This window comes from Saccopteryx bilineata, chromosome 6 (assembly GCF_036850765.1).
Source record: "Saccopteryx bilineata isolate mSacBil1 chromosome 6, mSacBil1_pri_phased_curated, whole genome shotgun sequence".
NCBI classification, from domain to species: Eukaryota; Metazoa; Chordata; class Mammalia; order Chiroptera; family Emballonuridae; genus Saccopteryx; species Saccopteryx bilineata.
The window spans coordinates 156,352,575-156,365,808 of record NC_089495.1 but is presented as its reverse complement, the minus strand read 5'-3'; the positions used below and the strand labels follow the sequence as shown (position 1 = coordinate 156,365,808).

The window sequence follows — 13,234 nt, the reverse complement described above, 5'->3', positions numbered from 1 at the left end:
TTTCAGGCTGGGATCTACTCCTAAATTTAGAGCTCTCTTTCCCCCTTTTGCCAACTTCTATTATTAATTTACCTTTGCCACCCAGCTTAGTATATCCCAAAGTTCTCTTTACCATGCCACAGTTGCAAAGCTCCAGGGAAAAGCACCCTGGTCTCATCTCTCCAGGCAGAGGAGAACAGAAGCTCCATCTCCACACATGCCGCAGATGGCTTTTCCAGTCTACCTGAATCATTACCAGCTAGAAGCAGCAGTCACTGGAACTTGGATGTGAGCTGCAAAGTATAGAATTGTGACAGCAATTCCAGTGCCATGCAGACTTTTCCTGGACTCCTGCTCCTTGTGACAGCCCCTAACGGACTGATCTGGGGTTGGGTTGCATTTGCAGGGATTTGGAATGGTGTTGGTGCCAACTTGGACTTGGTGAACATGATAAGGACACTACTCTTTTATGGATTCTTGCTGTATTGACCAAGAGTTTGCTTAAAGGCTTTAATCACTGTAAAAAAAAATAAAATAGAAGACTGGATAAAGAAGATGTGGCACATATACACTACGGTATACTACTCAGCCATAAGAAATGATGCCATCGGATCATTTACAACAAAATGGTGGGATCTTGATAACATTATACGGAGTGAAATAAGTAAATCAGAAAAAACCAAGAACTGCATGATTCCATACATTGGTGGGACATAAAAACAAGACTAAGACACATGGACAAGAGTGTGGTGGTTGGGGGGGGGGGGAGGAAGGAGAGGGGGAGGGGCACAAAGAAAACTATATATAAGGTGACGGAGGACAATCTGACTTTGGGTGATGGGTATGCAACATAATTGAATGACAAGATAACCTGGACATGTTTTCTTTGAATATATGTACCCTGATTTATTGATGTCACCCCATTAAAATAAAAATTTATTTATGTAAAAAAAAAATAGAGAAAAGGTGCCAAACAACCAGAGGGTGACAAGCTGTTATTGGAATTATCTTAAAAACAGTTTTATTGCTTTTTATCAGGTATTATTTAATTTAATATTTTTTCATTAATATTTTAAAACTTTTTATAACAATCTAGTTTTGTATACCTCTTTTACTGTTCTTATTTAAGTATTAAATGCATGAAATAATAAACTAAAAAAATAAAACAAAAAAAAACAAGAAGTTCTGTATTACTGTCTTTCTTAGGCAGTGACAATCTAGTTAGAAGTTAAAGGCTAATTCAGTTCATATAAAGCATAACACACAGGTCAATGCTAGCAGGTGCTCAATGATCTGGTGGTAGAAGGTATTAGGACTGTGCATTCTAGAGCCAGCTCTTTATTACTAAATGTATGACCTTGGACAAGTCACTTAACCTTTCTGTCTCAACTGCCCTTTTTTTTTTTTTTTTTTTTTTTGCATTTTTCTGTAGCTGGAAACAGGGAGAGACAGACAGACAGACTCCCGCATGCGCCCGACCGGGATCCACCCGGCACGCCCACCAGGGGGCGATGCTCTGCCCACCAGGGGGCGGTGCTCTGCCCATCCTGGGCGTCGCCATGTTGCGACCAGAGCCACTCTAGCGCCTGAGGCAGAGGCCACAGAGCCATCCCCAGCGCCCGGGACATTTTTGCTCCAGTGGAGCCTTGGCTGCGGAAAGGGAAGAGAGAGACAGAGAGGAAGGCGCGGCGGAGGGGTGGAGAAGCAAATGGGCGCTTCTCCTGTGTGCCCTGGCCGGGAATCGAACCCGGGTCCTCCGCACGCTAGGCCGACTCAACTTCCTTTTTGTAAAAGACAATTAACATTCATAGGGGTGCTGTGAGCACTAAATGAGTTACATGGGTGAAGAGTTTAAGAGCCACGTTTGGCGTGTAGGTTGCGTGCTACCAGTCTAGCCATTACTACTGCATCTGCCACCGCTGCCACCACTTGGTGCAGTGATGGGGAAATCAAGGAGGCAGTGATAGGCAGGTCAACTTCCACTCAAGTCTCACTGGTCTCGTTTTTAAATGCTCACCATTCACTTGCACTTGACCACTTACTCACAAACACAACGTATTCAATAAGAAAACTCATTTTCTTCCTTACCAACTCCTGTAAGTCCAACCAGTACGTTTTCCTTTTACTTCCAGCCCCATCAACAATGTCGGCTTTCTTTAAAGCTTCTCTAGCACCTTGGACTCTTTTCCATCGTCTCCTATCTTGCATTAAATCCTGTTAATACTTCCCTGAATCTTGCTTACATTTTCCCTTTCCTCGTTATTTCCATTGTCCCCATGTTTTCCATCTCGGACATGGATTACCATCTCTTCACTGGGTCTCTGCCATGAATGTCTTGCACCTCTTGGTCCCCTCTCTGAGACACTCCCAAACCGGACCCCTTCTCATGATGGTTTCAGAACTTATGGAGCGGTTCCTTCCTCTACCAGATCCTAACTTTGCTGACTGGCTTTCATGGCCCTCCTTATTCCCTGTTTTCTAGAACTGGCAGACTCTGTTCTACCCTGTGCAGGCTCACCACAGGCCTAACACCAAGACCTGCACAATTCTTCATGTGACGATACCATTACCCGCTCACTGACCTGCACTACAGTGCAACTGCAGTGAGCAACGCACGCCAACCCGAGCTCCTGCCTTCCAGACATTGTTTTTATGAGTTAGAACCAAGAACTTCACATACCCTTTGTCAGACAGATGTGCCCCTGAACTAAACACATCCAAGTGTCCTGCCTTCTCGGTGAGCCACATCTTCTCTTTCCATATCTAATGCCAACCCATCTTTCACTTACTCTTTCTGGCTTCTCTAGCCAAAACATGTCTCTCCATTTAGTGACTAATACTATCTTGTGACCAGTATCATTTAACTGTCCTCTGCTTGCTTTATGTATATTAGTTTTGTCTCAGACTAGAATGAGTTCCTCAAACACATGGATCAAAGAACAAAAAAGCTAACATTGAGCATTTATTACATACACTATTCTGAGCACATTACTGGGTACTACAGACTGCATTGTTTCCCCTAATTCATATGTTGAAGCCCTAATCGCTAATGTGATAGTATGTGGGGACAAAGTGAGGTACTCTGGCTGCATAAGCCGTGTCCTTGGCCCGTGTGCTGTTCCACCCACCAGAGTTATGAGGCTTCAGTGGCTCTGGTATTTAAGGCAGAGACGGAGAAGCAAACGCAGCACTGCCTAACACGCAGAGAATGTGTGTCCAAATGATAGCACACTTAGGTTTCTTTCCTCCTTTACAACTACCTATCAATTACAACTTTTTTTTTTTAATTCTGAATGTGGCTGCAGAATTGTCCTCAACATGAGAATTAAGCAGCTAATACAAAACTCACTGGAGTTGGATGATAGTCATCCATTCAAAAGCCATTTGTTGAGTGCCTAGTACATGTCAGGCACTGTCAGTAGGCATTAAAAATTCAGCTCTTTACAATCAAAAGATGAGATCCTCACCCTTATAGAAAGAGGTGGGTAAAAGACCAATATACATATAAATATATAAACCAACTGTAATAAGGGCAAAGAAGTTTGAAAAAAGTAAAGGCTGATACTGAAAACAAGAGGAGGGGTCCTACTTTAAACAGTACACTCAAAAGAGGCCTAGATGAAAAGCCACAGTACGGCCTATATGGACAGCAGGTCAGGGAAAAAAAGAAAGAAGAACAGGTCAGTATCTAAAGTGGAAAATACGGAATAACTCTTAAAAATTAGTTCACCTATTAAGACTTCTCTTAACTTATTTTAAAGGCTTATAATCCAGCCAGATGGAAAAGAGACAGGAAATAAGTCTTAATAAAGAGTGTCACTAATGTGGACTGAGTAAAAACAGATAAATAAAAAACAGAAAGAAGAAAAACAATGATTTTAAGGGTAAATACAATTTAGCAAAATACAAAATAAAGGAAAATAGAAAATTATCCAGAGCAAAAAGAATAATTTTGTGTGTGTGTGTGTGTGTGTGTGAGAGAGAGAGAGAGAGAGAGAGACAGGGAGAGGGACAGACACACAGGAAGGGAGAGAGATGAGAAGCATCAGTTCTTCATTGCGACACCTTAGTTGTTCACTAACTGCTTTCTCATATGTGCCTTGACCAGGAGGCTACAGCGGAGCGAGTGATCCCTTGCTCAAACCAGTGACCTTTGGGCTTAAGCCAGCGACCATGAGGTTATGTCTATGAGCCTGTGCTCAAGCTGGTGACCTCGGGGTTTTGAACCTGGGTCCTCCACATTCCAGTCTGAGGCTCTATCCACTGCGCCACAGCCTCGTCAGGCAAAAAAAAAAAAAAAAAAAAAAAAAAAAAAGAGGGTAATTTTTCACATGTCCTAGATCCACTAGCATGTTGCTTTCCTACTTGTGATGGGTTTCAATTTGTACTTTCCTTCATTTATACTATTTTTAAAGTTACATATCTCAAAGAACCCATGAGATTATATTAAATTGATAACAGAAATTTGCTTTAAGAGGAAGTAAACAAAACTATGTTAAATTTAGCAAGTAACAAATAACTTCAGGGCAATGGCTTCCAAACATTTTCCAGTCAGCAGAAACCTTTCTTCTAATGACGTATTCTGCATGAGTTCAATACAGAGAACTGACAGTGCAGCGCTCTGCCCGCAGTGAGCCCAGGGAGCCAGGGCGGCCACAGTGCCAGCAGCGAGCTGCTGCCTCTCAGGGCAGCAGGAAAAGCACCAACTCTCTTTCCAAGGGCGACCCCTTATTCTGCACCAAGGAGTCCCTACATCAGGCCTTCAGAATCTAGCCCTCCTACACTGTAACTCAACGCAAAGGGGTCCCAAACTGGAAAATACCACTTTCTGAAAGGTTTTTAGATCAATTAACCCATGGTGTTCTTTCTGTTTCTGCTTACAAAAAAATACAAAAGACAGTGAAGTAGAACATATAATGTGCAATCTCATTTTAAAATACACACTCTTTCTCTAAACAGTTTTACTTTTACGAAGCAGTGGATAGGGTGTTCCTTAAGGAAATGGCAGAAAGCTGGGTGGTAGAGGGAGAAAAACTGAAGCAGGATCAGTCAGAATACAGCCACTAAGAAACAGAAAGAAGCAAACAGCTTGACCCATAATTTTCCTAAATGTCCTAACGTCAATATCCTGACTACTGCTTTCAAATGGCACTAAACACTCAGTTTAAAAACTTACTGGTTCTCCAAGTTTATCCAAGTTATCCAGGAAATATTTTACAGATTCACCCTAAAAGCAAGAAGAAAATAAACAGTTATTAGGACTTAGAAATGGAAGATTTTGTTACAACAGTTTATATTAAACTGTCTGGTCGTACACTTAATCCAAACATAGTTTGCTTCAGACTGAACAGCTAACCCCACTAAAAACATATAAAATGTCTGCCTCTGCCACAAAGTGCCAGCGCCTGGTTAATTTCACAAAGGCTTTACATAAGTGATAACCCCAAGTGATCATTTACTTGGATAGGATTACATGTATGCTTTTGATATCAACTAAAATTTAAGTTGGATTCTTTTTGTCTACATCTTTCTACCTTAGGGTTATACCAATGGTAGTTATCTTCAGACAGGAGCAAACCAGAGATGAGGCGAGAACACCATATAAAAAAGTCTTCCAGAACAGGCCCGGCCTGGAGACACCCCTTGCTAAGATTGTGAGTAATGCTGCTCCAATAGGTCTGTTTTCCTATGGGACCAGCCTCCTCTCTCTGAGCCCAGATTTCAATTGGCCCTCCAGGCAACTTCAGATATCTAAATAAACTGTATGAGAATACATTCCTAGAAGGAAATGCTTGCGCAGAGGACAGAGAAGGAAACCATGTGGAGAAAGCAGGCTTGGGTCTCTGCGTCCCTAGGGCTCTCTCCCTGGGTTTTCCCTTTCCTGTTAGATGTCCACTACCAGCGCACTTCCCTGCCCCAGGCTGCTCTGCCCGTTCCTGAAGGCGGTGATCCTTTCTGCACGCGAGGAATCACTGGAAGATCTTGCTCTACTGTAGGTTCTGATGGGGGAAGGGGAATTTTCTGCAGTTCAGATGATTTCTAGGACCATACTTTCAGTCACAGGCCTCAGAAAGTAGCAGTTCTCACAATTTTTAATCTCAGGATCCCTCTTCACATATTGAGATTCTTGAGGATCCCAAAGAGACTTCTGCTCATGTGGGTTATACCTACTGATATCTACCGTATTAGAAAGTAAAACAGAAATTTTAACAAATGTTTCATTAATTCATTAAAATACATTGATAGTAAACCTATTACCAGTTAACATATTTCTAGTATATCTTAATAAGAGACAGTAAGACATTTATCTGCTTTTGCATTTGAACTGCTACTTTAGGTTGTTTTGGTTGAGGTATATGATGAAAATCTGGCCTTAAGACAGAAATCTAGTTAGAAAAATAGAAGTATTTTAATAATTTAACAGCAAACCATTTCTTGAAGTAGTCATTAACTACTAAATAGATGTTTATATTCTAAAATGGCTAAGTCCAATGGTTTAAAGTGGCCATATATATACTTGCCATGTATATTAAGTCCTATTTGCAAGTTTGAAATATTCCAAAGAGAAATAATCAGAAGAGAGAAAACAAGAAATCTGTTTACTCCTTAAATTAATTACAACTGTGAACTGTATTGCAATATTGTGTTATACCTATCGCCATAGTAAGGTTTTTATCTACCTATAATATGCATTTAATTTTCATGAGTTTTATAGTCCCCAAACTAAGCCAGATAAAAATGTTTTCTGAATATTCATTAAGCAGGTTTCAATAAGTGTAAGTTTGGAGAAATTATTCAATAGGAAACATATTAACTTGCCTTTAAAAGTGACCTACAGCCCTGGCCGGTTGGCTCAGTGGTAGAGCGTTGGCCTGGCATGCAGGAGTCCCGGGTTCGATTCCCAGCCAGGGCATACAGGAGAAGCGCCCATCTGCTTCTCCACCCCTCCCCCTCTCCTTCCTCTCTGTCTCTCTCTTCCCCTCCCACAGCCAAGGCTCCATTGGAGCAAAGTTGGCCTGGGCGCTGAGGATGGCTCTGTAGCCTCTGCCTCAGATGCTAGAATGGCCCTGGTTGCAACAAAGCAATGCCCCAGATGGGCAGAGCATCGTCCCCTGGTGGGCATGCCGGGTGGATCCAGGTTGGGTGCATGTGGGAGTCTGTCTGACTGCCTCCCCATTTCCAACTTCAGAAAAATACAAAAAAAAAAAAAAAAAAAAAAAAAGAATAAAAGTGACCTATAGGTTTAAAAAAAAATCAATAATTCACATTTGTATACACTAGTAACTTAAGCGCTATAAATATCTTTGTGACGCCACATCTAAATAAGGATCTTTTGGACAATATTCTATGTAGAGACTTTGTGTAATATAAGCTTTTTCATCTAACATTTATTTATACGTTTTAAAGCAAGAATCAAATGCAAAATAGAAATAAGGTACAAAATGAAGAAAGTATGGCTATTGAATCAAGACTCTTCATTTCATGCTAAGGAAGTGGCTAGTACAAAGACCAAGACTCCACTTCCCGTCCTATTTGTCCTTTCTTTTTTTGTCTCTTTGCATACTCGCATGGAAATATGAAATACAACATGTTATTGCTCTGCTGACACTCTCTGAAATCTAAGATTATAACATTATACTTAATTCCTTAAAGACAGTAAACATAAAACCAGGACTAATTATATTTAAAGAATGTGGTCATAGCTTTGAAAATGGTTCTAAAGTGAAAAGATCTTGAAATCATCCCATTTGAAATCAAATATTTGAAATATGCCATCTCTACAATGAATTCCATTTCTTTTTCTCCCTTTAATTTTAATTTCAAAATAAAATCTAATGAAGAGCCAGCCTAGCGTTTCACACAGGACAGGCATCCTCCAGGTTCTCAGAGCCTGCCACGGAGCAGTCTCACTGCTTTCCTCACTGCCCTTCCAACATTCTCATTTTGCCTGGTCTTCACAAAGAACCTCTTTTACTGTTCCTTATCTTTGAGATGACCTACTTTTGCTTAATGATGTTCTCTATTCATTTCTGTTTGGGAAAACCATTGTAAAGTACTGATGTGATGCACAGCACATGTTTTTATTTTTTGTAGTACATTTTTAATAAGAGGGACATTGCTACCTTTATCATTAACGCATAAAGTACTACCATTCACGCCTTTTTGTGTGGTTCATGAGGAGCAAGATGGATTTACTTATAATCAAAAAACTATAAGCTATTTTTCTTTGATCTGTAGATAGGTCAAAATCATGTAGACGCCAAGTGAATGCAGTTTCAAATGTCTTTCTTACCAGTCTTTTCTATGTGTATCACTTAAAACTTCCAAAAGAGCTCAAAATAGTTACAACATAAATCACCCCAATATCTAGGAACATTTTTTCAAATTAAATACCTATCTAGTTTAATCTAAGATAGTTTATAATAGCCTAAATTGAAATGTCCATAAAAAACCTAATTTAGACAATTTTAATTCTTCCTTGCATACAGCTATAAAAATAAACTAGTGCACAAAAGTAGAAAGAGATTTTTGGAAAGAACTAAGTTCTTTTATAAACTGCCCTTTCTTTGCCACTGCTCACAAATGAATACATTTCTTTTTTATATCATTTTCCAATTAGACTTATCACCAAAATAATTTAAAACTAGATTTAAGTTTTCTAGGAGTATTCCTGTAGTCCCATCAAATTCCAATTTATACCTAACACAAAATGTACAATGTGGTTTAATAATTCTCCAATTACAGAAGTCATAAAAAAGAACCTTATTTTATTAAAATGTTTTATCCTAGAAATAGGTGGAGAATAACTTACCTATACACTAATAAGCATTTTTGAGCACACGTACATCTCTTTTTAATCTAAATTTATTTAGAGAGAGCAGAAGGAAGAGAAAGAGAGAGAGAAACATCAATTTGTTCTTTCATTTATTGATTCTTGTATGTACCCTAACCAGGGACTGGACCTGCAACCTTTGTGTACGGGGACAACACTTCAACCAACTGAGCTACTGGGTTAGTGTACATGTGTATCTTATTATTTATGCATGTGTATCTAATACTTATAAACTATTTAATTTTATAATCTTAAGAAGTATCAATTACTCTCAAAAGTTTGTATAAGAATTATAGCCCCGGCCTGACACGTGATGGTACAGTGGATAAAACATCAATCTGGGACACTGAGGTCCCAGAATCAAAGCCCCAAGATCGCCAGCTTTAGCGCGGCTTCATTGACATGACCCCATAGTCTCTGGCTTGCGCCCAAGGTCTCTCTCTGGCTTAAGGCCATGGTCTGGCTTAAGCAAGGGGTCACTGGCTCAGTTTGAGCCCTCCTCCCCCATGAGAAGCAATCAATAAACAACTAAAAGTGACGCAAGTATGAGTGGATGCTTCTTATCTCTCTCCCTTCTAGTCTCTGTCGCTCTCTCTCTCTCAAAAAAAAAGAAATTACAGTCCCTTCTTTAAAATAATATAGATTCCAGAGTTGAGGCCAGCATTTAAAAAGAAATCTTCCCTTAAAAATGAAATACAAATTTCAAAAGTAAGGAAGAAGTTTAATGTTACAGAGCAGGGCTAGCTCTTTTTTTTTTTTCTTTTTTCTCTTTTTTTTTTTACTGAAGCTGGAAACGGGGAGAGACAGTCAGACAGACTCCCGCATGTGCCCGACCGGGATCCACCCGGCACGCCCACCAGGAGCGACGCTCTGCCGTGACCAGAGCCACTCTATTACCTGGGGCAGAGGCCGAGGAGCCATCCCCAGCGCCCGAGACATCTTTGCTCCAATGGAGCCTTGGCTGCGGGAGGGGAAGAGAGAGACAGAGAGGAAGGGGGGGGTGGAGAAGCAAATGGGCGCTTCTCCTATGTGCCCTGGCCGGGAATAGAACCCGGGTCCCCCACACGCCAGGCCGACACTCTACCGCTGAGCCAACCAGCCAGGGCCAGGGCTAGCTCTTAATATGATATATAACACTGCTCAAAAAGGTAGCAACATGGTAAAGATTTACCCCTTTTTAGTCTACATTGCCATTTAGTGACACCACTTTCTGTTCTTTTAAATACACACACACACACACACACACACACGAAAGAATTTTCCATTTAAGTAAAAAAAAGGAAAAAAAAATCACATCCACTTTCTAGAAGAATGCCTTACTGGTTCTCTGAAAAAAATCACCTCCTCCAGGAAACACTAATGTTGCAACACGAAATGAACAGGATATAAAATTGTACAGAAAGTACAGAAAAGTTTGTCTCAACACCCAATGTTGTATTGAATGAAATACCCGAAGGAAATACACCAAATATCATCAAAGATGTCTTAGGTGATGGTCTAAGTGACTAATTTGATGATTTCCTACAATGGACAGATATACGTATTTTAAAACTTAAACTTTAAAAAGCTTAGTTGTAAGAAATTCCTCTAAGTTAAAATACTTTTCTGAAAAGAGTCAATCATATACAATCCTAACAGCATACAAAGAAACACTTAGCTGTGCTAGAACTAGAACCTCTCAGTAGTAAAAATTTTTTATTCTCAAAAAGAATCTCAATTGTTAAAAAGAAAAAAATAAAATACAGTTTTCTAACAGTCATACTTCTCAAATATAGTTTCAATTCCCCTGATAACTAAATAGAGAGGGCCTATAAGAGCACTTTATGATAACCAGAAGTCCTCGTGAATATGGATGAGATGGAAAGTTCTGCTCTATGACATGCTACAACGAACCCTGAAACTCCCCACAACTCAAACATTACACAATAATCAGCATTAAGTAACATTAACAACCAACTTTAATTAATAATGTCATTCTATGCGCCTAAGATCACACAGCAGATGAGGAAACCTCAGATCGCTTTATTATCAGTTGAGGGCTCAATCTCTCATTCCAACTCTCACCAGCAGAGAAGCTCCACAGCTCACAACAGCTTGAATGACCTTCTCTCTCTTCCCCATCGCCAAGCATCCTTCATGTCAGACAGCAAAGCAATGCAACAATACTACTGAATGTGGGGAAAATGCTCAAAACTTATGTTGGTATAGTGTTTCCTTTTCCAAGTCATTATTTGGTTAATTGTGCAATCAAGGAACGCAGGAAAGCATAGTTAGTAGTGAATATCCACCCTGGGCTATGGAGTCTTACACCCCTGAGTCTGAAACATGGCTCTATCACCAAAACTACCTATGATCTTAACCTCTATGGATCTTTGTTTTATGTGTAAAATGAAGTGAACAGAACTACATGCTCTCTTGAGTCTTTTCTAGGTTAGTAAACAGATTCTGCATACCCTTGGCCGAAAAGCAACAAATACCCCAGCATTTATCATTATGATTTGCAGCTGGTGATTGACTTTCTCTGTCTGCTCCCCACTGGATTGAGAGCCTCTATTAAGACAACTAGACAGGCAGTTGAGTCCCTTGGGTCCCCAGCGCCTGCCTAATCAGTCCAGAACATACTAAGGGAATGTATTCAATACATGTTTGCTAAAAGAACAAAGAAAGGAATGAATGCCATGTCTACATAACTGATCAAAGTATTGTCCCCACTAAATAAGAAATGTCATAAGTAAATTAAGTACAGAGGGAAAAGGTCTTCTGTATTTGCCTGGTCTAACAGATTAATGATATTATTAACAAATATTAACTCTTCATCTGAGAGTGAGATTCAAAGAAACTGGTTAATATAAACACAATGTTCTCTTGAACTTTAAAAGGATTTGAAAAAATCCAACCTTCTAAGCTAGGTAGGTGGTTGAAAGTACTGCAGGGAGAAATGAGAACAGTCAGCTTAATTGCAAGTGGGTCTTCTCTACCTCCTCACCTCTTCCCTCTTCCGGCCCTTCCAGCCAGCCTGGCTTCTTCCCTCACGTAACCTCCCTGTTGCCAAAACCGACGGACACATCAGTCTTTACCTACAAGACTTCTCAGTGACATGTGGAACCACTGACCATGTTTTTCTCCACTGAAACACTTTCCTCGAGTCCATGGCATTACATGTTACTGAACTGCTTCCATTTTTCTGGTATTTCTGCTAGCATCTCCTCCTCTGAACATTCACAAAAGGTTGAAGGTTCGTCAAAACTATTCTTGGCCCTGACCTCTTTTACATTCTTCTCCTGAGAAATTACGCAGTCTACAGATTTTAAATGATAAACGAAAACGAATACAAACAATTAAATTTCTGCCTCTAGCTCAAAGCTCTGCCCTGGATTCCAGACTCATGTATCAAGCGGTCCACTTGATACCACCTGCATGTCTCACAGAGATCTCAACCTAATGTACCCAAATTAAAACCTTAATCTCCCTATCAAACTCTTTTCTTACAATCTTTTCATTTCAGCAAAAAGCTCCCCCCCATTGTTAAAACTGGAAACTCAAGTCACTCTTAACATATACCTCCCCCTCAACTCATAGCCAATCTGTCAGAATTCCAATGACTTTCCCTACAAAGTACACCCTGAATGTCTTCTCCACATCTCTGTGGCTGTCACCTAACTCTGGACCTGCTCAGCACCCAGAGCAGTAGAAAGTTTCTCGATAAATACTGACTGACTCCTCTCCTCCCTTCCCTCTAATCTGCACACTCCAGCAAGCCTTCCCCACCTGAGGCCCTACACACATGGTACTCCTGCCCATCAGACTCCTCCCTCTCTTCGCCTGCCTGACCCTTTCTCTCCCATGGGGTCTTAACCTAAATGTCCACCTCCTCAAACCATCCTTTTGTGTTGTCACTAGTTCTCTTTCTTTTCCTTCAGAGCATTTATCACATGTGGGATTATCTGGCTGGCTATGTAATATAAATTCCTCCAATTAGCATCTAACATCAATGAGAACAGAGATTACTCTCATTTGGCTCATTAGCAAATACCCAGATCACAATGAAATGCCTGCTCATTAATAGGTGTTCACTAATCATCTGTTACTGAGCTGCCAGCTGAATGTTATCAGACCTGTTGAAGAATAACTGACCCTTGAAATCTGCTCCCCATGATGGTCCTAGCTGAATGTTATCAGACCTGTTGAAGAATAACTGACCCTTGAAATCTGCTCCCCATGATGGTCCTGCTCTCCTTGTCTTTTTCATGAAAAGAATTCAGATGATTATAATGAAAATGCACTCAAAGTCATGCTCTAAACCAGGGGTCCCCAAACTTTTTACACAGGGGGCCAGTTCACTGTCCCTCAGACCGTTGGAGGGCCGCAACATACAGTGCTCCCCTCACTGACCACCAATGAAAGAGGTACCCCTTCCAGAAG

General features: G+C 40.4%; 1 protein-coding gene across 1 annotated transcript in view; it reads right to left on the bottom strand.

Annotated features, from left to right (window-relative positions):
• Window positions 1-13,234, bottom strand: part of GNA13 (G protein subunit alpha 13) — a 45,401-nt gene that overhangs the window by 17,250 nt on the left and 14,917 nt on the right. The window contains exon 3 of the mRNA XM_066236994.1: window positions 5,156-5,206. Within this exon, the coding sequence (XP_066093091.1) occupies window positions 5,156-5,206 (51 nt within the window). The remainder of the gene's footprint in view (window positions 1-5,155; window positions 5,207-13,234) is intronic.